Source organism: Chroicocephalus ridibundus, chromosome 13 (genome assembly GCF_963924245.1).
Source record: "Chroicocephalus ridibundus chromosome 13, bChrRid1.1, whole genome shotgun sequence".
In the NCBI taxonomy this organism is placed as follows: Eukaryota; Metazoa; Chordata; class Aves; order Charadriiformes; family Laridae; genus Chroicocephalus; species Chroicocephalus ridibundus.
In genome coordinates, this window is record NC_086296.1 from 5,873,242 (window position 1) to 5,901,157 (window position 27,916).

The 27,916-nt window shown below is 44.2% G+C and overlaps 1 protein-coding gene across 8 annotated transcripts; it reads right to left on the reverse strand.

The window, feature by feature from the left end:
* Window positions 1-90: 90 nt before the first annotated feature.
* On the reverse strand, window positions 91-27,910 carry RILPL1 (Rab interacting lysosomal protein like 1). 8 transcript variants are annotated; one of them, XM_063351346.1, is made up of 8 exons: window positions 27,384-27,905; window positions 23,582-23,732; window positions 15,816-15,934; window positions 14,249-14,467; window positions 10,350-10,522; window positions 9,730-9,822; window positions 5,507-5,594; window positions 2,889-3,032 (listed from the first exon to the last, which is right to left on the reverse strand). In XM_063351346.1, the coding sequence occupies exons 1-8, from the start codon at window positions 27,678-27,680 to the stop codon at window positions 3,027-3,029; spliced, it is 1,146 nt and encodes a 381-aa protein (XP_063207416.1). In that variant the 5' UTR covers window positions 27,681-27,905; the 3' UTR covers window positions 2,889-3,026. The 8 variants fall into 8 exon arrangements, with proteins under 8 accessions (XP_063207415.1, XP_063207416.1, XP_063207419.1 ...); XM_063351349.1 differs by lacking the exon at window positions 5,507-5,594 and adding an exon at window positions 6,436-6,511 and having other exon boundaries at window positions 2,893-3,032; window positions 27,384-27,904; XM_063351351.1 differs by lacking the exon at window positions 2,889-3,032 and adding an exon at window positions 3,470-3,535 and having other exon boundaries at window positions 27,384-27,908.
* Window positions 27,911-27,916: the final 6 nt, after the last annotated feature.

Genomic DNA, 27,916 nt, shown 5'->3' on the forward strand with positions numbered 1-27,916 from the left:
CAGGGGAAAGAAGACAGACGCGCATGCTGCCTGCCCAAGAGGAGATGGTAGTAACTTTCCACAAAAAAAAGGACACCAGTCTTGCAGAAATACTTGTTTTTCAGAAATATTTATTAAACTGTTAAAATGATTTACTGCCCAACCAAAAAAAAGAAAAAAAAAACAACCCAAAAAAAGATCAGTGATCCTGCACTTCGCAGGCAGGATTGTTATGGCCCTTACCTGGCAACATCCTGGCCCCTTTGCTAAAAGCAGATTTTACTTGAATATTGAGAAACGATACATGACAGGTCTTCAACTCTTTACATGCTCTTCCCTACACGCCATCCCTTCCGATGGCACTTGGAGTGTATCAACTCAGCGTTTCTAGCAGGAGGATGAGGAGCAAAGTGGTTAACGCTTAACAGGTCAGGAGTAACTAATTAGATTTTTTAGGTAACGGGCTAGAGATGAGTGGGGGAAGGCTGTACTGCTTAGTGCCATTGTTAGAATTGGCTGCAGACAATGGTGCCCTGGGCTCTGGCGGGACGAGCTTTACTGCGCTAGGCCAGGAGATGCCCTTTGTGATACACCAGCTCACTCTGTGTATTCCTGTTATCCCAGCTCATTGCTCTCGGCTGATTTCAAAAGTGATGTGCTTATTCAGGCCGTGCATCCGCTGCATTCTTGCTTTGTTTCTGATCACTACATCTCTTCTACATGTGCCGAACGACTGCAAACTATGCTAAGAAGAGACTCCACGGGCATCATTCACAATTTACTTCAACTGCCTGATACAACTGTAGTGTACTTTTTTTTTTTCCTAATGCGGAAATTAAATTGAGATCTTAGCAACTTAGTATCATTAAATGAAGACACACACACCCCCCCATTTAAGAACTGCTTTTCACACAAGGGGGAAGTGCTGCTGTTTTATGGATACAGCTTTCTGTAAGCATAAAACTTAAAAATATGTTACCAAAACGTAACCAGGCAAAAGCATATCTGCCTAATACTAGCATCAGACGCTACTGTCACTATTTCACATGCAGATGTCTTTCATATAAGGCCACATCCCCCCCTGCCCCGAAGTGCAGTGACACCAGGGAGGCACAGTGAACACTTTACCTAGAGGATGCGGAAGTCCGTGTTCAAAACAGCACAGTTACAGTTGGGAGCAGAGCAGCATTCAGCCCACCATTGCGAAAATAGTTCCCTGGCAGTTTCACTGTAGATGGGCTGAGAACCGTTTGCTGCCCATGCACATTAAAGAGTCCACAGTCTTGGATCACCCTGTATTAAAACCAACTGGCCTGTGCTAAACCCTCTGGCTCGCTCTCACCCTGGAGTCCTTCGAGGCTTCCTCCTACATTCAGGACCTGGAGCAGCTGGAGCTTTACCCCAGCCTGAGCATTGGTTTCTGTTCCTAGTGCCACTCCTGAGAAGAGGCCCTTTGCAGAGCAGATGTCATGCCGGGGTAAGGTGCCAGCAGCAGCTGACAGCCCCCTGCACTGAGCTACCTGTGCAGAAGTCGCCTGTGGCCTTGTCGTAAGTAGATGCTCCTGACCAGCAGCACCGTTCTCCAGGCAGACTCTCCAGCACACAGCCAAGTGCGCAGAACGGCCTCGGCACCTCCTGTGCACGGTGCTGCAGGTGCGCTCCCCTCTCCTGCCTGGTCTTGGTGCCGTCGTGGAGCATGTGGTGCAGATGCAGGGCGTGCGCCGGCACCGGGCTGTACGCAGCTTTTACGCTGCAGGGGGCTTTAGTGTCACGGGTTTTGTAAGTACAACTGAGGCCTCACAAGCTCAATCGCAAAGCAGATCTAAGTCCCCCTTCCGGGCAGCTCAGCGGTGCTGGGCTTTTCCTGGCAAGTTAAGCCCCTGTAACTGCAGGCCACGCAAACATCAACCAGGGGAGCAGCCTGCACACAGAGAATTCATCTGCTCTGCCCAAGTAGTGTTTAGACTAGTCAGAGAAAACCTCATCGCTAAGTCAGTTAAACTAGTGTATGTCAGCTAGTTGAGGACGTCTTCCACTCTGAAGTTAGGCAGTCCTATCTAGACAGAAAAGTGGAGTGTGACTCACTTAAAAACCCGTCTGTGGGAAAGAGACCCAATTCCTTTACAGCAGCTGTCTGCTACTCTAGGGGGAAGTCCCTGGTAAGAAGGAAAAAATTAATGTGTTAGAATTCCTCCCTGTAAGCAATTTGTTTTCCATTAATACTGCAGAACTCATGGCAAAATGCAAGGCACGCTCACCTCATACATGGGTTTCTTCATGCTTTAGGCACTATAAGCAGCAAGGGAAAGGTACGCTCACTATCCCTCTCAAGGCTACTCCAGTTTAGCAGTTTGTATCAGGTGGACTTCCAAGTGGTTACTCTGCAAAATGCAGATGCCAGCTGAACTTGACAGGACACACCAGTGCTAAGACCCGCCATGGAGAGCGGCCCGCTGTCGTATCCCTCTTGAAAAAATTCTTACAGAAATAAAAAGCAAACAACCGATAGTGTTAACAAACAGGGTAAAAGAGTCTTTGCCACTAGATATTGTACACTGCAAACTTCTAATAATGGCACAGGTCCTTTTTTTGGTTTAAAGAAGCTTGTGTTACTGTAGTTAATGTGTGAACAAGACCATGGACTTGTTATTCAGCACAAAACAAGTCATCTAGAAGCTTCGATGTCACAGGGTATCAGCGACTGTTACTACAGAGCTTGGATTCTGTTTTCAGCAAACAGTCACCAAGTAAACAGAGAGGGATCCCTTTTGAAGAGTACATCTGAAACACAGCCACCGAGGTGTGCAAGGCAAATAAAAGTGATGAGCTGCCGGATTTGCTTACAGAAGCTTCTCGTTACAAGACTGTCGAGATCTACTGCGGTAAACTGAACACCTCAAGCTTTCAGTCACAGGTGCTGCAGGGCTTCTTGTCCTTGTTCGGTGTAGGAGTCATCTTTATTTGAATTTGACCATTCTCCAAAAGTATCCTGGAAGTGGACATTTTTCTGTGATGCCTGCATACGTTTCTTATCACGAGAGAAGAAACTAAACCTTCCGGGAAGGGAGGAGTAAGGGAGGAGAGGGAAAAGAAAGAAAACTGTTTACCATCTTGAAAATACTTCAAACACCCGACACGATACACAGCACAACAAAACACAGAGCAAAAAAATCTGTTTGCATCTGCAAAAATCAAGGCAGTGAAGCCTGATGGGAGTGCATGTCAAAATGTTATTAGAGATGAAGTCATTGCAATCTCAAGCAGTTTGGCTATGGAAGCTTCAAATAAGCTCTAAATGCTGTTGACTCTACAAGGTGCAGGTATCATTTTAGATGTACATCCCCCCTTCCCCAGCCCTGAGATAAAGAAGCGACACAATACAGGTTAGTTTCTTGGCATAGGTAAAGTGGTATCTTTGGCATTAAATCTGTATAATTTACCATAAAGCAGAAATAGAGAATGTTTTTAAGAGTGTCAGCAGGGAAATTCATCAGATAAGAAAATAAGCCGCCACATTTTTATCGAGTGTACAGATTTTGATATGTAGACTTGATTCCTGCAAAAATAAACGAATAAATGCACGTATGTGCACAAGAGTTTGCAGGATGAAGGCTCTAAACAAATGCACACAAGTGTGCACGTCATTTCCTGTCACACGCCTTGGGTGCTCTAAGATAATGACGTACATGAACCAACAGCCATTTAATACAACAACAAATTGCCAGCTGACAACAGAGCTAAAAAATTATAGTTGGAAAAATCCTTAGTATCATCTTATTTGTACAGCATGAAGTTATTTGATTAGGCAAATTCCATGTTCGTCATGAGTTCAGTACAAGAGGTGTTAGTGCAGCCTTTAGGTCTGCTGAGAAATGCAAAAGTTGTGGTTCCAGCTACCAAAGGTTTGAATTGGCTGCATACCCTTATGGTTTTAATGGGGCACTTGAGGAGGTAAAAACTGATTTGCTTGCACAGTACCAAGCATAATGCAGTTCTGATCCAGGGCAGGAACGGGTAACTGCTTCTACAGTAAAAGACTACACAAATATAAACTCAATTTTGACAGGTGATGGAATATTTGTCAGGGCATAAGCCTGACCCTGTGTTCACACCCCACCATCCTCGGCGCGTCCTCCACCCACGCTCCCTCCGGTCTCCCCCCAGTACCATGATCCCAACGGTCCAAGCCGCCTTGTGCAGACCAGGGAGTTCTGCCTTCGACATCTCTAGTCACATAGGAGGCTGTATTTGAGTGTCAGATGAGGTTTAAGGCAGCTTTCCTGAAAAAATATCCTATCATACGTGCAGGTAAGCGTGATGATAATTACTAAGAATATTAAGAATAATTATTTCTTGACTAGAAAGTGATTAAAAAAAGCTACTCAAGCGCAATGCCAGATAACTAACGTTGCTAGCAGGACCTGAACTTTTGCATTTCCTGGCTTCAAATGTGCAGCCTTAATAGTGAAAAAAGTCTTGCACTTAATTAGCCTCACACTTTTCTACCACCTTCATCACAGGAGCTCATACATTCACACACATATGCTATGTCTTTTCAGGGCCAGATCCAATTCCAGCTCACAAAAGAAGTGCCTAGTCACTGAGGCTTTCTGCTGAGCGTGTTTGGTCCTGCACGGTCAGGCTCGGTATCTTGAAGTCCACACAAAGGACTGCTGTATTTATGCAGTAAGTTTCAAATGTCAAAATTCAGTAATTTTTCACTTTGTAATGAAATTAAGTAAGAGAAAAATATGTTTGTAAAATGTCTACACGAAGCAGAAGGGTTAGGCTTTTTTAATTCCTTCTGAAACAATGAAAATTGTTATGCCTAGGACACTCTCATGGAGGACGTTTGGAGAAAGTCTGTCTGTGTGGAGAGGAAAGGAATTTAAATACTGTGTTGCTGCTGTAAATATAAAGATCACTAAAGCAGCACTTCTAATGCAAAGAGGCTTTGCATTAGCCAGTATCAGTACATCTTCCAGGGACAGCCAAGAAAAGGATGACAGAATCGATTATTGAGAGTGATACTCTATTCCAAAATACATAATTAGAGACAAAATATACAGTGCATAGATAGAAAGACACAGAAGCAACAGCCTATGATTAACCCTGGAAATTAATGTAGATATCAGCCATTACATTCTGTAAATCTAACTCACTGTTTTGTAACAAGTCATTAGAATGACATGGGTTTCTGAAAAAGCATTGGTGTGAATTGTGAATAGACAGTCTTAGTAAGCAAAATTAACAGATGCTGGTTAAAATTGCATATTACAACAGTTTTCTAAGGAGTAATGATTGGTTTAGCATGGTAACATTGAGGCAAAAGGCGATAAAATGTCAATGCTTGAGGATGAGCATGGAGGACTACGATGAGTTGTGTGGACTGACTGGTCATTCTGATTGGCACTGTTCTTCTGTGATCCCACAGGCAGCCGATGAGAATGCAACCAGCAGTGCGTGTTAACACAGGGGCATGCAAAAGGAAACCACGGTACCAAACATTTAAAAAAAAAATTCCTACAAGGGACACAAGTCTTCTTATTGGTTGCAATGTGGGATCGTCTGGAATCAATCCAGCTGCTACCATGGGCATTATGGCTGTAAAGATCCTGGTCAGGAAAGTACAGACACAGAAGAGATAAGACTGGAGCAAGGGAAAGAAAAAGCATTCCATTAAAAAGAAAAGAGGCAAACATGATACACGGGGTTACTTTGAATTACCACACAGGACATGTTACAAGGAGAGGTGGATCTGCATCACCCAAGACAGTTCTCCTCAGTGAAAAACTTATTTAGAAAAAGCAGTCATTGAAACAGTTTAAATTGCTTTTGAATTTCTAAAAGATACCACTTTTCTGTTGTGAGGCAGCCTGCAATCTGGGTTGGATTTCATCAAGGTATTACCACCTGTAGCAATGCAGAGCAGAGTGCACATTTTTCTTCCCAAGAGACAAACAGGCACATACATAATGAAATGAAGGATGAAGGTGTATGTTAGGAAATACAAAACAGGACTCTGCTGTGACTACTGGATATTTGCACGGAAAACAGGGTTAGACAGGGCCAGCATTACAATTAACGATTTACAAATGTTACAGTTGATAGTTTCAAGTTAAAAACCAGTATCGCAGGTGAAATCTTGAAATAACCTCCTGTGCAAGCTACTTGGTTAAAGGGCCTGTGTATCTGTTCCAAAGGAACCTGCATTGCTTCACATGCAGAAAGATGCGAACTGCAGGCAGCTAAACGCTTATTTGAAACCTTGCAACTATTCTAGCAGCAACACTTTCTAGCTGGCTAGCAGCAAGACTGTTTCTTTGTAAGAGTTCAGCACTTTTACTACACATCATCATAAAATTCATGCAACTTAGAAGTTGAGAGAGCACTCTGGCTCGGTGCTCTATGCCCAGCCAGCCCCACACAAACCTGCCAACACACCTTCATCCATACCTGGAACACCCTCTGTTTTTCTAAGGGTTCTCCTCAGAGGTTCTCCCTTGTGCCAAATAATTTTTTGAACTGTGGACTAATGTCAATTAAAGATTAAGTTGAAATCATGAGAGACATTTCACTTGTGACCAAATGCAGCTCTCCCCAACACAGTCACTCTAACTGATATTCTTAGATTCAAATTGAAAACAAACAAGCAAACATTGTTGTATCATTAGCAGTAGCTAGGACTTCTATTTTTATGCCTTGTGGCACGGTCTGTTAGCTGCAGAAATGAGACAGACACATCAGCTTTTGTAGACTGCAAGAATAGGAAGAAAACTTATGGCTATTTCAGGCATTACATCAGTGACAAACAAGCACGTATCCTTAAAGAGAAAACAAAAGGGCGTTTTCTGCTCAAAACAGAGGGAGCATTTTTAATCCTTGTACTTTTCCTCCTCAGTAAAGCCTCCTGGTTCCATTATTTCATCAAAACTCTGACATGTCATGTGGTAGAGACAAATCTAGAAATCAATCAGTCTGAGATCAGAACTCAGAGTTTGCCCCAAACATGCGAACCCTGGGAGTGAAAAAACGTTGATTTCTGTAACTTCTGTTTTCCCTCCTTTATGGGGCTGCAGCACAGAATCACTCGAGCACATCTTAGATGGCACAGGCTACATATACATCTGTCTCATTCCCTGAGATACAGGGTGGTCAAGGGAAAAAGGGCACATACACAGGCGAGCATAAAACTTCTCTTGAGAGGACAGCAACAGCGTCTCCTACGTTTGTACTTCAGCTTTTTGTTTAGTCAGGAGGAAACATCTGAAATGGAGGGAAAAGCAATCCTGCTTCCATTTGTAAAGGCACTCTGCACGCAGATATCAGCATTACAAGATTTCATTATGTCGTTAGGTGTGGAGAGTTTATGTGCCGGTGTGTGACCCAGGTAGCCCTATAGGGAGGTGCTGGCAGCATCCTGCCCGGGAGGGGGAGAAGGGAGCTCCGGAGACAGCTGGCAGCAGGCAGGGACTGCAGGAGGGGTGATATAACAGCGCAGAACAGATGCTACACTTGGGTTCTTTGTTTTTCCCAGCAGTGATATTTCCTGTCTTTTTAAAGCCCACCTACAAGTACAGTGTTGACGATACACACAGAGAAGAGTGGGGAAAGGAAATAAACCCACGCTAGACAAATCCTATCCAGACAGGCTGCAAGAATAAAACAATCCTTCAGATTATTTAAGTAAACTGTTTTGTCTTCTCTTATTTAATATGATTGCTAAATGAAGAGACAGCAGAAAGAAACCTGGGGAAAGAGCAGGACAGCTAAAGAAAGTAATTCCATCTCAGCAGCAGGTTCAATATCTGCTTCCATTGTCCAGCAGAAGAGGACTCTTGCCTCTTCTGAAAGGGACCAAAACAACCTGATTTTATGTTTTATTGTGTGTGGTTTTAGTTATATGAATTTAACACAGAATCTGAGAAACAGAAAGATTAGACAGGTGGTTGAAAATGTGCATTGGTTGAACGGTCTGATGCTCAAGAGGCTTTCACTAATAAATTAACGGAGAGGAATTGAGATAACTGGTTGAAAACACTTATGTGCCTCCTGCCATGTCTCCCTGCATTGCTCATGCATGTATACAGAAGGCAGAGTCAAAGTTAATACCTTGTCAGCATACGCTCTGTCTTACAACATCTGTTTACATTTTTACGCTGTCTTTCATACATCAGGCATGGAAACTTCAATCAACACAAACTGCGTAAGCTGCAACCAGCCACCCCCCCCAACAGGATAAGCTTTAAAAAGTACTAAAATAAATTTAAAAGAAAAGAGAAGCTTTACAGTGGCAATCTTGTGAGACAAAGTACTATTATTATCATCACAGTTGCAGAATGAAAACTTAAGTCCAAACTCAAAGTGTATTTTCTAGTGATGTAAGAGGAAGGGTTCTCTCGGCAAACAGCAGCACAGGCAGAAGCTGGAGTCTACTGAAAATAATCAAAAGCGCCCTCCTGACTTTATGGTGTTTTGGATCAGTCCAGATCTTCCAAATGGAACTTTCTCTCACAGGGCTGTTGCTATTATTAAACAAGGACTGAAGGTTATGGACATGGGGACAGGATGGAAGAGCTTTTTATGTTGAAACAAATGACTGTTTCAAAATAATTTATGCAGTTAAAAAAGTTAAGCTTCCAGTAGCACAAAAATCCAAAGACTTGTTAAAAGGTTACAAGATTTAATTTGGAATAAATAAATGTACAAAGAGGGAGTTTCAACAGGCAAATGGATTAGCTAACACTGTCATTTTATAACTAAGTGATATACTAGTAAATGCACACCTCTGACGGTAAGGTTAGGTTTCGGACAGTGACATTAAATACTTCACCTGAAGAAGGTGAGCTTCTTTATAGCCAAGAAAGCTGGCATCCTCTCCAGCAGTGAATTTGTTCAGCAAACAAAAGGTTTTTGTGCTGTACAGATAGCGCAAATCAGGGTCTAAAGGCTTAGGTCAACAGGGAAATGGGCACAACGAGGTCATGGGGAAACCTTGCTCTCCACACCCAGCTGCTACAGGTCTGCAGCTGGTTTTACTTGTGAACAACACTCTTTACACATCTTCTGAGCATGGCCTGGGGGCCAGTGGTTTCTGACACTCCCCCACCTTAGGATCTGTGCGTCAAGGAACTGGGACTTGCACTTGAAAAGGAACATCGTTCCTACAATCCGTGCACACTGAGATCTGGCACTGAGTTCAGTTTTGGGCACACAGGACAGGCTGAGCAGTGCTCTGAATAAGACCACAATTAGTAGCACCTCCCTTTGGAGTATGACTATGTGTCCCAGACAAGAAAATTCTCTAGGAAGATCAAGTGTCTGTGTTTAAGAGCTCACCAGCTCTCACCAGCCATAATAAAACATTGCAATACATGCTCTTTTGGTTAGCCTGAATAGCGTACGGAAGAAGGAAACATTAGAACTAGAGTGGGCTTCTTGTGGACACTAATCTGGCCCATAAACACAAGCACATGGAATACTGTTGGGCTCCCTGCTGCTGTCTGCACGTAGGGAGCAAAAGCTACCACAGGAAATAATCCAAGACTGAAACTTGACCCAGAACTAGGCAAAAGTTTTGGCCAAAACCTATGTCTGTTTCGTGATACCTGTCAAGTGCTCCTGCGATGTCTCTCCCATGTACATTAAGGATGCGGTTATCTTAATTTTTAAATTTAAATTGTCCTACTCATAAGAAACATTTAATATTTGCAGGCTATATCCAGTATCCTTAGAAAATATGCTACTTACAGTCGTTTGATTCCAGATTCAGGCTGAGTTGAGGGTTTTGACTGAATTATGGGTGTAGGTTGAGGGGATCTAGTTTCTTCTTCTATTTCCTCACTTGAAAGAAAGAAAAGATAATTAATGTTCTCCTCCCAAGCCATGGAAGCACTTAAAGTTCTAAAATTCAGACTGAGGTAGTACTGTTGATGAAGAAATGCAAAAAGATTTGGTCCAAGCTCACTGAAATCAATGGGAGATTTTTCTGTCAACCAAGGAATGGCACCTAGAACTGGGCACCCTTTCAATATTCTCTTCCCATTGTGACAAGGAGAGGAATGCACTGAATAAAAGTTCTAGAATTTTCATTTAAGACCCACTCATCCTCATTTTTGAAGTTCAAAAGTATTAAATGTTTGCAATCTTTCTAAGATTCATGGGGAACCTGGGAGTTAGAGAAGGACATAGTTTTTCCCGATTTTGAGGAACCAGATTGACACTAAAGCTGTACGCTTGCAATCTATACTTTAAGCCTTTGCAGAATTGTGAGCTTGTTGGACACTATTTAAGAGCACATTTATTGTTTCTAGATCTGCCCTATGGCTCCTCTGTGTATAGCATGCAACAGGAGAAGAGATCTAACCTACCTTTTGTAATATAAAAGCTCCTCTTGAAGTAAAAACACTTTAGATTTCAATTCATTCCTCTCATGAAGGACATCCCGGAGCTCCTGCAAGGTGAACCTTGGACGATTCGGATCTTTTAAGTCCATTGCCATCTTTTCTGACTCTGAGAGGCAGTCATCATTGTTCGGTTCTGTCTAGGAAGTGAAACATGGTCTTTAAATTCACCATGTGAGTGCCATGTCTGATGAGTTTAAAGTATTTATCAGTCTAGTTCCCAACCTCTTCCTTTTTGCACTATTAAATCACCTTTTAAGAGAAACGTGGCAATTTTAAGAGGAAAAAAAATGTAGAAGGAATTTGTTTTTCATGTTAAAGACTGTCAGCAAGAACAGCTCAGTGATCTGATCACTTTGGTCGTCCCTGTGCTCAGGTTGACTGTTGCCACACACAGGACTGGTGAGACCATGGCAAGCCTCTGAAAGATGGTCTGAGCTCTATTTTACCTCTCCTCACCTTGTGTTCAGAAGAGGAAGACCTAAGACTTGTGACCTACAATCAAAGCCCTGTGCTCACAGGAATCTTTCATAGAGTTACATGTTTGGGAAAACAAACACCAATTGTTTCTAGCAGGCCTGAACACAAGGTCCAACCTGAGCCACCTTATAGGTGCTAAGTTTTCTTGTGGAGAAATTCCTGTGAAATCCAGACTGACAGAAAGTCCACTGAAAATATATAGTCCAATTTTTGATAAACAAGTCACTTTAAGGAATTCATAGTTTTAACAAATGGGGTAAATCAAACATCAGGCTTTTATATAAACACTGAAAAAAACTGCACAGCAAAGATCATGACAGTTCCCTCCAGCTCCTCCCACAAAGAGAAAGCTCCTTTGGATGTAAACATATCAAGCAGAGATTTAAGTTTATATCCCCTTAATGCCATTATTAAAAAAGCAGAATTGGTATTAGCACCAGGATCTAGCCACAAAGTAGAAGAAAACTGCAGATGAATGCTAGATGAGCCATTTATACGTATGTACCCTTGTCTCTTCTTTTCCTCTAAGAATTCACTGTGAGCTTGGAGGAATTTTATCTCCCACCCCCCAGTTTCTGTGGCTCCCAACAAGCCAGAACTTGCACTCCAGGCAAATGGTTGGATTCCCAGGTCTGTGGCGCAGCCTTGTGTCACCCAGGTAGACTCTTGCACTTGCACAGAACGATTTGGCCTTAACTGCTTGTGAAAATGTGGGCTGTATAAGCATAGTAGACAGAAGACCATTGCTGAGGTCCTCTACTGTTGTTCCACTCGGTGGCTGCACAAAGCTGAGGACTAGCTAATGAGAAATCACAAGTTTCTGGGAAGGGTACTCAGAATCGAGATGCTGAAAAGCAGCTACAAGCCTTTAGAGGTCTGCAGGATATCTAACAACACAAATAAATCAGGGCACACTGTTCCAGCAAAGTACCTTTGAAATGTAGCAAAGTACATTTGAAATGTGACGCTTTTTGCAAGGACTGACTAGAAACCAGCACATGAAATCAGAGATGCCAGCAGCCAGGTCAGCCACTCGCCCTCCCAGTAGGATGCAGGGATCAGACTCACAGAGCTCCTGTGTTGCAGATGCCTCGCTGGGATACAAGCTGGACATTTGAGGAGCTAAGTACTGAAATTCTAAAACAGAGTCCCATTTTCGTAAGCCTGATCCTACCCTCTTTTGAGCTCACGTTTTGTGAAACAGTTTTGCTATATGATTTCAGGTTAAACTTGCCTGGGCTAAGGTTGAGTTAATAACAATTTCTACAGCAGGGATTACAATCCTTGTCCTGCAAAGACGAAGAAGCAGAGCAGTGTTCACTTGTCCATTTGTTTGATTCACGCCATTCATCCAAAAGCATTTCTTTACATGGACTACAATAAATAGAGATTAATGCAACTTAACAAGAGGTTCAAAGGAAATTATCCAAATATTTTTCCTCTTCTCCACCTCTCTAGATTAGGGTCTGAGCTGATGCCTCTTCTTTTGGTTCTATATTTGCACCACACCTTTGCCCAAATAAGCTATTTTTGCTAGATTTTGCTCAAATCAGCAAAGACTGAGCAGCCCATAGCCAATGCAAATGTACTTGACTGAAGCCAACAAGCAATGTCCATTCCAGAGCATGCAGCTATTCTAGCTTTCTGCTTGCCACTGCAATTCCTGTCTAACCATCATCCTGGCACAGAGAGCGGGGAACGGCTCTCATTAGAAGAAGCGCCATTGCCATGGAACTGATGAGTTAGAGAGAGGTAAAGAATGCATCCTTTCTCTCCAGAGACTGAGGACACTTTCACTCCTGCTGGCTCCAGGCCTAGGCTCCACAGCCCCATTTACAAAGCTGTGTGTCCTGGATGAATTAACAGCAATGAAATCATCCTTTTCTTTATTAATACAGTGCTTGCCCAATTCAGCAGTGACATGTTAACACAACACTGGCTGTCACGTTCCTGGGGGGACCAGGGCACCCCTTCAGTCTTTGCCACTGCTTCTTGACGTATATCCTGCCTACTACAAATGAACTGGATGTTTCACTCTTTGCTGCATCTATCAGGCATTTACAATGCTGCTTGGTACCGGAGCTCTTACCAACGCATCCTGCCAAACCGCTCCATAGGATAGTGCTCCTCTAAGTTCTTTCATATCACGATACCTATTATCCTGTTTTATCAGGATACCTACTATCTTATTTTCTACTCTTCTAAGAGCAGCATTAGGAAAGGGAAATAAAGCACATTTGCTTTAGTAGGACAGAATTAGTGTCATATGCACAAAGGAAAATAACAGGAACGATAAAGAGGACTAAGGGATGCAAGAGACCAGAGATGCATCAGTTTCTCAGGAAGCTCCCCTCAAGTTTGCATTCCTTCTGCTCTGATCTCAGCACCATTGCAATTTGCATATTGCCACTTTGCCTGTTCCTGCAAGTACTTGAGTATGTAAGCAGTAACATTTGCTTTTCATGAACATTTGTGCTAGTAACACTTCACTGCACAAATTCGAATACGAAATGAAAGCAGAAATGAGGCCAAAGTTAGTTCCTCTAAAAGGTGCCTTCAAAAATTTATATGTTGATTTGTTAGTGGTAGACCAGCTCAGTCCTGACAGATCAAAAGTGCCATAAGCACTATGAGGACCAAGTGCGCAGAGTTCTGCATTGCTTCTGGGACTGCTTCTCACAATTTCTTTTCTACTATGGTTCGCATGCCGCCACCGTTATAGTGCGTTGTACCTTGGAGAACTATTAGGGCTTGCATATTTGTATACTCGGCCAAGCTTAAGCTACTGGTCAGATGTTTATCTTCTGGAAAACCCAGACTGTTTAAGGGATCAGTGTGTTTTCCTTTGGGGGAAAGGCTTGATGTGCACAAACAAAATGAAGCCAAACATACTAATACAACACTACAAAAACTTTATCTGCCTCTAATACAAACTAACAGCTGATACTCCAGAGATTTTGGCTTGCTTCATGATGTTTTTAACGGAACACCCTCTTTTGAAGCAATTATTTTTTCTGGTATCTGGTGAATTCTGCAGCCTAGCACACGGCCCAAAGGTTACACTTCCTAGGACATGTGATGGGTAGCCAAGTCAAAGGGGAGAGCTGTTCTCTAATGCAGACATACCAATGCTAGCCTGTGCTGCCACTCTGCCTCCCGTGTGACCAGTTCCCTCCTTTAGGAAGGAGGGGTCTGTTCCACTGGGTCATCATCCACCCTAACAGGGCCTTTCCTGTCACAGTGCAATGAGTGACATTGCTCTCTGTCACATCTAAACATAAGATACTGTCCTTGAGCACCAAAGAGTATCCAAAGAAGAGGTCCTTGGTATGAGGTCCAAAGCTTTTTAAAAGGCTGTTTAAAAAGTGATTTAAAGCGCTTCTTACCTTTATTTCCTCCCCATTTTGGCTGTCCTCACCCTGCAGTTTTTCTCTCAGTTTCCCCAGCTCTGCTCGCAGGTTGCCCATCTCCTGCTCCTTGGTTTGCAGATATGCTTCTAACTCCACCTTCTGCTCAATCAGTGCCTTGCCCTGAGCCTCAACAACGGTGATCCGGTGCCGCAGGTCATGGTTAATTTTCATTAACCTGTTCTGTTGCTGCTGAAGCTGAAAAACATTGATGCAATGGGTCATCATTCATTCACCCATCAGCCATGATGGCCAAGTCCCAAACATCATGTTAAAGAAGTAGTGGGTTCCTGTTGAATTTAATCTGGAAAATTCTCCCCCCTCTTCGCTCCCAGATTAGTTTTTTAAAATCTCCGATTATCTACTACAGTTGCAGTCACCAAAAATTAATTGGCTTCTAAAGTAAAGAAGCATTTTTCCCCTAGCACAGGGAATTCTCCAGCTAAAAGTAAATCCATCACTTCTGATATTACGTTTCAAAAAAGCAAAATTCAAGGACAGGGTGGCTTATGGGATTCTGAATCAAATCTTAACCCAGAGTAGAAGAGAGAAACAAAAGACAGAGGAATCCTTACTATTCAATTCATATTATAAGTACTTTGCTTTGAGCTCTTAGGCCCTCTCATAAGGCAGGATGTGACCTGCTGGGCATTGTATGGACAGCACCAATTAGAAAGGCCACAGCAGCTGCCAGAGGCACTTGGGTAGCAGAGAGATCATCTAGGTCTGGCCCTTACTAGCACCAGAGAAGTCCCATGGCCTAAGGAGATGAGGCAGCATGAGAATGGGAAACAAAATATGGGTAAGGAGGTCATTCCTCCTGACACAGAAAGAACCAAGACATCATGTGATTCCTAAAGTCACAGTGGAGTGCGTGATTCATCTGAGACTAAACCCGGATCTCTTGTGCTGTTGTCCCCATGGCCAGCCATCGTCTCAGTGACCTTCTGTTCACTGCTGGCAAAAGTAAGTGACCTTGGTGGGGCTCGGGCCCCTTCCTCCCACCCCCTTCCTGTGCAAAGAGGAAATCCGCACTGAATCCCTGGTGTGGGGGAGTGTGTGTGGAGTCCCTGCAGCCAAACTCTGCAGAGATCATATGCAAAATATACAGTAGCCCGCTCACCTACAGCAGGGATCTCTGGGTGAGATGAGGCATGGGGGTGCTGAGGAAGTTTGCACTGCCAAAGCAGAGAGAGTCAAGAAGCCAGAGAAAGTTACCTGTCCTGTTCCCATGAAAAGGGAGAGGTATCAGGTCCTTAAGGAAACAAACAAAACAATCTGTTCTTCCCCCATCTTCCTCTCTTGTTACACTGGTTTACAGTCACCTTCCAAGTGTGCCTGGTCCTTCTGAACACAGCAGAGGGTGTGTGTCTGCCCTGAAGACTGCTTAATCATTTTGGACACTCCGCAGTTATGCCGGACACTTCAGTTACTGGACTAACAATCTGTCATTGCTGACAAATTCTACAATAACTTAAAACTTGAAACCAGCCTATGAAAGTATGGGTGAGAAAGAAGAGAAGTATGAAGACTAAGAGCCACTTACAGCCTCTACATCCTCATTTTTAAGTCCGAGTTCCCGGTCCTTTGCTCTGATTTCATCCCTCTGTTTATCTACCACTTCCTTCAGTTTCTTCATGACTTGCCGCTCTCTCTCTGACATTCCTGGTTAAAAAAAGAACACAGAAAGCAAACTAAGGACAATCAGGAGCTGCTGGGACTGAGAGCAATAACAGTGAGAAATATTTAGGTAAAGACTCTGGAAGTTGCCTGCTGGTAAAATTACAGAGAAGTTGTTGGAAGATGCTTTGAAGGTTAATTCAAGGGTAACAGGGAACACAGATGACACAATCCACTCCATAAAGCCACTGCACAGAAACTCCTTAAAAAAGGAACTGACGGTCCTCAGAAACATTTACAACAGTGGAGTGACACTGCTACATCTTGCTGCCTCAGTAGTTTTACACCAGTGTTTGCAGTATGCCCCAGGGAGCTTGCTTATCTGTGTGATAATCTGTAGAATCAGCTGACCAAGACCCTGTGAAAACTGTAAAAAAGGTGGTCTGATTCCTCAGCAAGATCTAAACAACATATCAGTATTGTGGATTGCATCTAGATCCAAATCTGCTGAGGTGTACTGGACTAGAATGATTTTCTGTTGAAACCCTTTTTTGTGTTGTGTGAAAGGGAGATGAAGCAGGACCTTCAGAGGGTACCCCCATCCTGAATCTAGAACAGAAATTCAGTCTGAATTATGGTCAGATATCTTCTCCCCATGTTTTGCAACCCTTTCCCCATCCTATTGAGTGATAATTCATATTTAAAAGAACTGTACTTCAGAGAAAAATACTACATGGCATTTCACTTATGAAAGATGTTTGGGACATTGCCAAGAATCCAACATTGATCCTGTTTGAAAATAAATAAAGGGTTAGATTAACTTGAAATCTGAACAACAAATCATTAGGAAATGTCATAAATCACAAAACAGGAAGCATTCTTCCATTATTTACCCTCACAGAGATAATCGAGAACTCCTGGCACTACAGTGGTGAGCTCCTCAGAGCAAACACAGACCAGACGGTTTAACTCAGTGAGATGATAAATCTACGACACTGACGCTTCCTGCTAACTGCACAGGGACATGCAGTTTGGTGGTCCTAAACTGTCACATAAAAATCACATTGCACAACATCCCATAGGATGGCTTGAAGATGAAAGGCCGTGACCAGGGCAGTGTGGCTGCTCTGGCCGAAAGTCCAGTCCAAGCGGGAGCTGGAACCCAGGGACTACTGCTGTCTTGTTCTATTACCTTTGGAAAAGCAGTTACTTGGGTCCTCAGCTTCCTCCATCTACAAACTGTGAATGGTGATAATTCCCTCACCCCTCTGGGGTGGCTGTAAAAACACTTCCTTTCTAATATATTAATGCAGTTCCCACAGCCTACATCAGAAATAGGCTGCATACACTTCAAGTGTATCCAGTCAAATCTCTACTTTCTAACATCAGCTCAGACTTTCTGGTTATGTTCTTCTCTCATCAGAGAAATCCAAAGTTGCTTCCATAAGAGAATGCACGCTGCATGTCTTTAGGAACTCCAGCTTACATAGCATCTACAGTTTGAACTGATGGATAATACAGTAGAGCGAGACAAACCTGAGAGAGATAGAGAAAGGGAGTAACTCTTTGGTGGATGTGCACTCCTGCAGCAGCTGTGGGTTCCCATGCAGGCATAAAAAGCATACTACTGCAAACAGAGGGAACAGCAACTCCCCCTCACTGCTAAAGGACCGTAGAATCTCCCAGAGCTATAGTACAGCAGAGAACAGGTAACCAGTTTGTTGGGAAAAGGACTGGTGATCATGGCTGGCTGGGAATTTGGTTCAGAGGACATAGAATCATAGAATCACAGGGTTGGAAGGGACCTCTGGAGATCATCTAGTCCAATCCCCTGCCAGAGCAGGGTCACCCAGAGCAGGTTGCACAGGAACGCGTCCAGGCGGGTTTGGAATGTCTCCAGAGTTGGAGACTCCACCACCTCTCTGGGCAGCCTGTGCCAGTGCTCTGCCACCCTCAGGGTAAAGAAGTTCCTCCTCACGTTTAGGTGGAACTCCCTATGCTCAAGTTTGTGCCCATTGCCTCTTGTCCTGTCCCCGGGCACCACTGAAAAGAGCCTGGCCCCATCCTCCTGACACCCACGCTTTAAGTATTTATAAGTGTTGATAAGGTCCCGCCTCAGCCGCCTTTTTTCCAGACTGAAGAGACCCAAATCCCTCAGCCTTTCTTCATAAGAGAGGTGTTCCAGTCCCCTAATCATCTTGGTAGCTCTCTGCTGCACCCTCTCCAGCAGTTCCCTGTCCTTCTTGAACCAGGAAGCCCAGAACTGGACACAACACTCTAGGTGCGGCCTCACCAAGGCAGAGTAGAGGGGGAGGATGACCTCCCTCGACCTGCTGGCCACACTCTTCTTGATGTACCCCAGGATGCCATTGGCCGCCTTGGCCACGAGGGCACATTGCTGGCTCATGGTCATCCTGTTGTCCACCAGGACTCCCAGGTCTCTTTCCACCAAGCTGCTCTCCAGCAGGTCAGTCCCCAACCTGTCCTGGTGCATGGGGTTATTCCTCCCCAGGTGCAGCACCCTACACTTGCCCTTGTTGAATTTCATAAGGTTCCTCTCTGCCCAAATCTCCAGTCTGTCCAGGTCTCTCTGTATGGTGGCACAGCCTTACAGCCTATCAGCCACCCGTGTCATTGGCAAACTTGCTGAGGGTGCACTCTATCCCCTCATCCAGGTCATTGATGAATATATTGAAGAGGACTGGACCCAGTACTGACCCCTGGGGAACACCACTCATCACTGACCTGTTCCTGTAAAATCCCAGAAAACAGCCGAGTGACATGGTGTTCACATTCTAGTATTACACTCTCAAATTTTTTAATTCAGTGCTAAGTCTACCTGCTCTATTTCTGGACCCTGGTCCTTATCATCTCTCTGCTCTAGGTTCTATTTTTTTGCAGGATAATTTTAATTCTTCACTGTGATAACAGCTCACACCCACCAGGGAGGACAAGTAGACACTGAGGAGTACTGCTACTTAACCCCTGTAAACGACCCACACTCTCCTGTCACAGCACTGGTACACTACTGTATCCACAAACCCCACTACAGGTTCCTGGATCCACCCTCTGCAGCCAGTCTCAGGGCTGGGGCCTAAAACATCAGCTGTATTTAAAAACAAAAACAAAAAAAAAAAATCCAACTTTGCCTTGAAGTACAGAGGGACTGCAGTGAAACTTTAGACTGGTGGTTTCACCCCAGTAGGAACTAGGAATAGTGAGTGCAGCTATATTCATTAGTACTTTTGAGATGCTTTGAGATCTCTAGATAGCAGGTGCTATTTAAAGAATAAAGTACCATTTCAGTGCTGACTCCTTTTCCTCCCACTGTGCTCATTTTTCTCCCTAACATCTGGTGAGCATAAAAGACTTCGATTACGTGCACAGATCACTACATTATCCTTTTTATTTCAGGAGGAGGGGAAAAGAAAGGTGGGAAGTGTTTGTCAAACAGTCACATCATCTTTCATTTCCTCAGGCACTGGGGAAGAGGAGAGTGAAATCACTAAATGCCCTAAATGTAAAGTAATTATCTCTAAATGATTCAAAGTCTAATATCTGCAAGATCTTAAATGGCACACCCAGCCAGCTTCCCTAGGCACATCCTATGAGCAGCTTCCTGTGAGTTGCCGTGATCGTAGCATTGTTCAAGTGAGAGAAACGAAAGCAGCTGAAAAAAAAAAGGAAAAGAAAAAGAAAAAATAAAAACCACCCATCCTTTATGTTTAGGGACCTGTTTATTCTTGTATTTACACAACATCTATCACAACAGGCCAAAGTGCGAGTCACGGCCTGTGGCACTATACCACTACCTAAATATTCAGAATAGAAGTTTGCCTCCACTTTGGAAAGGGAACTGTAGGTTCCCCAGCAGCCTCGCACAAGAGGCTCACACAACTGTTGACATCCTGCTGCTTGTAGGTATTACCACAGCCAGTCTGAGACAGCAGCTACCCTCGCTGCAGTGAAACAGCAGCCTGCTTGTCCTGTTTGACACACACTGGGTCAGGTTTGCTTGTGGCATGCTACTAGGATATTCCAATCAGTCAGCACCATCAAGTAGTGCTCAGTTTGAGCTTGGGAGGAGTAGCATTAATGGATGTTGCAGACTTACCTTTAACCCCTCTTGTGTACTTTGTATTCTGCCACATGTCCTTCTGCCCTGCTCAGACTCTCAGCAGATGCCCTCTGTGCAGAACACTTCTGTTTAAATAGGGTCTTGCCCACCCAAATCACTGGCCTCTCTTGCCTGTGCTAAAAATAACTCCTTTAACTGTCTGGTGAGTAAGCAGCAAGCTGTTAATCCCAGGGGCCAGCCGCTAAGGGGAGACATGATCACAATACTAAATCATGCTGAGATATGAAGACTGGAGTCTGGTGAAAGCCCAGCTAACAAAGTATTCCGCTTGAAAACCTACCTCTATAGATTTTATGCATATCAGATCAAATGATGGAGACCGAAAAAAAGCAGCATGACTGCTTTTTGACACTGTCCAAACAAGTCATCTGAGACTAATCTATCCCCATTCACTAATGACAAAATTCTCTAAAAGGAAAACAGTTGGGTTTGATATAATAGGTCCCAATAATAAGATGGGGTTGCTATAAGTTAACGTGGTTTGACTTAAACTGATGATTTTGGCCAAAGAACATCAGAGATCCCAGAATCTCATCTCTGGCATGGGTTTATGGGTTTTGTTTGTGTTATTATACTTGGGTAGACACAGTAAAAATAACATGAAAAGCATGCTTGGCATTTGCTTGGCTAGCTGGATGTGAAGTGTATGGCTATATTTAAATACAAGCACATGAGCTGCAGTGAGATAGATACTCACTGGAAGAAAAAAATAAAAAAAAAAAAGAGAAAACAAAGGGGAAGCTGGTTCTTTATAACAAGATGTCATAGTCTTCATGATCCATGACTCATCACTGTCATTCTGAAGTTTTGCATGGAGTTTGTAAGGCTGATGTTAAGCTACTTCTTTGCCATTAATTCACTCCTAAATGGAAAGTGTTGCATTTGTTTTAAGAAAAAGTGTTGATCCTGAGAGGTTTAATTATTTTTACTTTTTGAAGGTTTCATTATACTCCTCCTCAGGACAAGTGAGCCGTACTCAGCTTTTGGGAGAAAGCAAATGCAACTTCTGCAGTGTTGGACAGAGTTTCCTCCACCTGTAGCAAGCCTCCATTTAATCCAACCTCCAGTGTCTGGAAAAGGATATCCCTTTGTTCCTAATGCTATATTGGAGAGATGCAATGGCTCAGCTGTGTGGTCTGGTTTTCAGATTGGACAGTGACTTTGCACACTACACACAGGATGCGTTTTGAGGGAGCGATGGCTTTACTGAAAATCAGAACCTTGAATCAGAACCTGTGAAAGTGGAGCTGTGGCCTGAAGGAGTGGACCAGAGTCCTGTCCATGTACAAATAGTTCAGAAAGCCACCACTTCCAGACTGACTCACCATCACAGGCAGGTTTTGCCACTGGAGTGACGCTGTTACCATTCTCAGCTGTCTGCCCCATCTCTAAGCTCAAGGCTGCCTCATTCCCAAAGCTGCAGTCATTTTTTTCAAGTCTTTACCTTAAACCCCAGGAAATCATAACAATGGACTCAGTATCCAGCAGCCTTAAATTATGTACTATGAACTGTGGAGCAAACAGGCATCTGTTCATCTGCCCCTGCTCTTGAGAAAGAGCTATTTGCTGAGCTGTGGGTGAAAGCTGAGGACGGCAATTGTTTCAGTTGCCACACTGAAATCTACCTGTACTTGCAAGTCAGAACCTTATGTCTTGAATTTCATTCTACTTCAAGAAGTTGCCCACAAATTGGTTGTCTCAACTCTTTAGGATTCACCCACTCCCTGAATTATAAGTAATAAGTCTATGGATTTATATACATAAGTCTATGGGACCTGATGAGATGCATCGCAGAGTCCTGAGGGAATTGGCTGTTGTAGTTGCCAAGCTACTCTCCATGATAATTGAAAAGTCACAGCACTCAGATGAAGTCCTCAGTGGCTGGAAAAAGTGAAATATTGCACCCATTTTTAAAGAAGGTAGAAAGGAGGACCCTGGGAACTACTGACCTGTCAGCCTCAACTCTGTGCCTGGAAGATCATGGAACAGATCCTCCTAGAAGCTATGGTAAAGCATGTGGAGGACAGGGAAGTGATTCAAGACAGCTTCACCAAAGGCAAGTCCTGCGTGACCAACCTAGTGGCCCTCTATGGTGGAGTGACTACATCAGTAGAAAATGGATATCGTCTATCTGGACTTCTGTAAGGCCTTTGACATGATCCCCCACAACATCCTTCTCTCTAAATTGCAGAGGTATAGCTGAGTGGTGAGGTCGACTCGCCTGAAGGATTGCATGCCACCCAGAGGGACCTGGACAAGCTGGAGGAGTGGGCCCGTGTGAACCTCATGAGGTTCAACAAGGCCAAGTGCAGGGTCCTGCACAGGGGTCAGGGCAACCCCTGGTCCCAATACAGGCCGGGGGACGAAGGGATTGAGAGCAGCCCTGCTGAGAAGGACTTAGGTGTACTCGTGGATGAGAAGTTGGACATGGGGACATCAGCACAGGTAAGACATGGACCTGTTCGAGCAGGTCCAGAGGAGTGAGAGGGCTGGAACACCTCTCCTATGAGGACAGGCTGAGAGAGTTGGGGTTATTAAGCCTGGAGAAGAGAAGGGTCCAGGGAGACCTTATTGTGATCTTTCAGTACTTAAAGGGGACTTATAAGAAAGATGGGGACAAACTTTTTAGCAGGGCCTGTTGTGAAAGGACAAGGGGCATGGTTTTAAACTAAGAGAGGGGAGATTTAGACTAGAGATAAGGAAGAAATTTTTTTACCATGAGGGTGGTGAAACACTGAACAGGTTGCCTAGAGAGGTGGTAGGTGCCCCATCCCTGGAGACATTCAAGGTCAGGTTGGACAGGGCTGTGAGCAACCTGATCTAGTTGAAGATGTTCCTGCTCTTTGCAGGGGGGTTGGACAAGATGACTTTTAAAGGTCTCTTACAACCCAAACAATTCTATGATTATAAGTTTCTTCACTTATTATAAATTGGCTATAAGTCCTAAACGAGTGAGGGAACCCTAAAGGCAGATAAACCAAGTAAAATCAGTGTCTCCTACTCTAGGAGAATATCACGATACTCTCTTAGAATATCCCCATATGGTAGGCTGATATAATTCAGACAAAGCAATCTTGATTTGCTGCTTTACAAATAGTTATCCTGAATCTGAATAGTTCAACAGTTGCACCTATTTTTGTGCATAATGGTGTGAAATAAACATTGCTGAATGGATTATTCCATTTGTATTACAAAACATAAAGCAGGCTTAAAAATGTTTTGGTTTTTTTTTTTTCCACAAAGCGAAAACTAAAAGAAAAGAAGTGATAGACCAAAAAATGAAGCTAGCCTTTACTTTCAGAGATGCTTCTCAGACAAACAAAAACTTGTTCAGGCTTTTCTTTCACTCCTACCCCCACCTCTTATCATGTCTTTAGTATCACCATGTATTCAGAGATTTTCTATTCAGTTCAGAAAAATAAAACCACCAAACCCCCAAGCCCAGACCTACATTAGTCTATAGGAAAAAAGCCAGAATATCCAGTCAAAATATTTTGATAAAGTATTGCTTTTTATAACCAAAGCAAGTACTGAATTTGAAGTATCAAACTTGCCTTCATGCTTCTGAAATTCCTCTTCTGTGAAATTAATGTCTTTGTGAGACAAGTTTGTCATCAGTTGTTTATTCTCCTCCTGCAGCTGTGCAATTTGGGTAAGAAGGTCCTGTGCTTCCCCTCTCCAGACATCCTCCACCAGTTCTAATTCCTAAAGGGTAGACCGGGACAACACATTTGTATTTTTAAACATGTTAAGAGTCTTTGACTGGGCTATTTACAGATCAAGCTACTAACAATCCTACTATGATTTTTACAGAAAACAATCAAACAAGACTACTTTGAATTTCTTAGAAGACATGTACTTTTCTAATGCCAGCATCAAGGAACCAAGTATCAAAGTCTCCTTAGGCTATATGCTGAATGTAAATACAGGAGGAGAAAATTGCTAATGCAAATATTTTTGACATACAAGTTACCCAAAGGATGGCTCCTCATGCCCTGTTTTGCTGTGAGGACCAGATTAAGGAGACTGTTGTGTTAGGCAAGATAACGAAACACGAGCAAGAATCACCTCCTGCATCCCAGGAAGCAGCTGCAAAGGCTGTTATAAATGCCCGAGAAACGTCACACAGCGTGGGCCAGGGGAGTCAGTGTTAGGCATGCTCATTTTGAAAGAGTAGCATCTCTAGTCTAAATTTCTGTTATGAAACACAAGTGTAAAACAATGAGCCCACAATACTGTGCAGCAAACCCAGAGCTCCTAGTCCACATGGTAAACACAAGACAGAACTGTGCTGCTTCTTATGTAAATTGTTCTATATGGAATGTCTTGAGTGGCATCTATGTTAGCAGCAGTGAGACCAGTCAAAACAACTCCCATTTGTCAGGACACTGTGTGTCAAGAGCAGCTGTCACCAATCCCCATAAAGGTCAAATTAGGACAAAAAGTATAAGGTCCTCAAGGAAAAACAGTTGTATTTAGAGCTTTACTTGCTCCAAAAGCTTTTGCCATAAATCATATTTCTGCAGCGGGGGGCATTCTCTGCTCCATTTTCACGTATGTGCTTAAAACAAAAAAAAGCTGCATGCAAATCACTGGAGCCAGGCTGAGTCATTGCTGACTTTTACATTCATCCAGCATGCCCCTTTCCTACCTAACAACAAAACACATTCAGACAACAACCCCGCCAAGCACAGCTCTAGGCTAAAATAAGCTCTGCTGAGAGATTAAAGGATAGCTTTCTGCTTTGAATGTATGCTCTGATAATGGGAAATCATGCTCCTATTGACTTTCGTGTCCAAATGCCATTTTATTCCAGCATTTATTACTGCACTGCTGTCATTTTATAACGCTTCCCAAAAGGTTTGCGGAAAACACTACATGACAAATAGATTATAAGTAACATGTAGGCATTGTAACCCATGCAGACTTGGTTATTAAGAAGCAAAGAAGATTCCATGAATCATCTCTCTTTTACTTGAAACTCTATCTTAAGAGAAAAGCAAATCTGTAATGAAACTTTATATTGCCAAATACCTAGACTATTTACAGTAATGCTGTATATTACAACTCTGTAGCTAAAATAACATGCTGACCTAGTTCAGATAATAAAACAGCACGTTCATCAATTATAAGCATACTGATGGAAACAAAACAGCACACACGCAAAAGCCCAAACTATCTAAATCTCTATCGTTTATGTGTGTCTGCTCTGTAAACACACAACTATATTAAGATTTGCCTAGGCAAACTTTCTTATTTATGGCTATTGAAAAGACCAATGAATTGGAGCAGAAATTAACTTCTGAACCCTCACTCACTAGCAGAATCATCAGACAGAGAAGGCAGATCTATGGGCCAGTAGGTGCCAGCCAGCTCAGTAAACTCGAGGCAGTGCTAAGCCAGGTTTATAGGCAAAACAGATTCACATCTAAAGATTTTAAGTACTATAATCTCATAAACTGATCCTTGCAAGGACCACTAAAAGCTTGTCTGGATTGTTTTTTGGAGGCTTTTGGGTCACAACTATTTCTCAGTCTCTGGCTTTTTCTGCTTACCAGTACCTGCCCTGTGAAAGAGTTAAGTCTTCAAACCCTCACACTGGAACACAGATGGATGTGACACCACTGTTCTATAGGGACTTGGTGCACTGGGAATCAACTCGATTAAAAAAGTATGTATGTATCATGCATTTTATTTTCCCTGTTAAAATATATTTCCACCAAAGTTTTGCCTGGATTGTCCAAACACTCTATGAACCATTTCGTGACTATTAGAGAAGCTGGAAGAGTAGAGATGGTTAGCTGGTGGGAGATCACTTGACATCTGGCATACAGTGTATGCAGTTGACACGTTTAGGAAACTTTTAAACACATACATGAACTTCAGAAGCATCTGCACAGAACATGAACTTGTACAATGATACTGGGTGTTGCTACTAGGCCCAGTTCGGTATCCACTTCACCACGCAGCATTCTGTAAATATCTGAGATAAAGCATTACTGCTGACTGGCAATACAGCAGTCTCTGTGCAATCAACGGGGAGCTCTTCCCCGAGGTGACATGCCCTCAAAAAAAAACTTCTGGCAGCTAGGGCTCAGGAAGAGCTAATTCGACTCCAGAGGGCCCAGACACAGTATGGGACCAGCACAACAGACCACCCATTTACCTCAAAGTTAGATCTATTAGAAGGGCAAAGGTAGAGGTTTGGTACATGTACTTGTATGTATTCTCTAGACCGTCTTACTTCATACTCTGGAGACTTACTAGGGCTCTGTACATTAAAGATCTTCTACCGCCCTTTTCAGAGACACTGCCCCGAGACTTCCTCTGCAAAATGTTGCAGGAATTATCCTGGATTTTTCATATGCTAAGTGGAAGTCCCCTAGCAGACTCTTTTTAAAACATAAAACTTTGATTTAAATAAATTAAAGCCAACTCTTGAAGTTTGAGGTCTCTCTTCCAGAAATTCCCTGTCTCCATTCTGAATCTGTGTGTGAGCAGGAATGGCATGAGGCATTGATGATTCGAGCAGTGATGATTTAGCACAGTAATCGACTAGAAGAACCATTTCTTTAAATCCATTATCTGGATGGTTTAAATCTGCCACTTCCACTGCAGTAAGTGGAGCCGCTCACGCTGTCCTGACACATGAGGGTAACAGGATATGGGAAATGATCTCTACCTCGGGCTTTCATGGGAGTGGAGTCAGGGAACACTATGATCACCCCAGATCAAGCCAAGGGACAACGTCTTACCATCAGAAGATGGAGCAGGAATCTGAGAGAGTGCTCTTCCCTACTCTTCAGCTCTAACACTGCCCTGAAATCACTTAGTCCTCCATCTCTCTCCTATGACTTGTCTACCTGATGAGCATACCAGGGAGACTAGACTGCTAAACCATTCGCAGCTCTGGAGAGAAAAGCGTATTATTGCCAGTGACCTTTCCTGGCCTAGCAGGAAGCAGCACTATCCTCTCCTCAGGAGAGGGGATGGAGCACGAGTCCTAATCAGGGAGACACGAGGGAAAGGAAACGCAGTCACTGGGGAAGGGGTGGAGAAAGGGAAGGAGGAAGGAAACTTCCAGGAGGGAAGGAAAAAAAAGAACCACAACAACACACCCAAACCTTCAGCGACGCTAAGGCAGCATCCACGCAGATCCCGTGATCCTTCCCCGGCGGTACCCACCAGCGTGCCCGCCCGCTCCCCACCCGCCCTGCATCCCGGACCCCCGCTTTGTTTTCCCCAGCGGCTGCGGGGGATGGACGGCGGCGGGGGGGCCGGTGCCCGCCTCTCCCCCCGGCCGGCTGCGACAGCCCCTGCCCCTCCGCGCGTCCCCCCAGCCCCTTCTGCCCGCACCTTCTGGTGCTTCCGCTCCTTCTCGATGCGGTCCATCCTCTCCAGGCGCAGGCGGTCGAGCTCCAGGCGCAGCTCCTCCATCTCGGGGTTTATGTGGTTGCGGCTCACCAGCACCTCCAGGATCTCCAGCACCCGCACCACCTTGGGCATGAGGCGGGCGATGGCCTCACAGCCGTGCTGATCGATCACCCGCTCAAACTCCTGCCCCACGGCCGAGGCGATATCGTAAACGTCCATCACCGTCAGCTCCGCCGCGTTCTTCTCCAGGGCGGGCGGCGCCCCGCCACCGCCGTCCATGGCTCGCCCGGCCCCGCGGCGCCCTCATAGGCGGCGGCGGGGCGCTCTCCGCACGGGGCGCCCCTTCCTCTCCCGGTAGCCCACCCTCTCCTCACCCGGCGCTCCCTCAAGACGAGCCGCGGCCCCGCACAGCTCCCGCCGACTCGGGCTGGCTCGGCGGGGCGGGGGGGTGTTTAAACTTGGCCGGGCGGCGGGAGGGGAGGGGAGCGGCGGCGGCGGGAGGGCGGGCGGGCGGC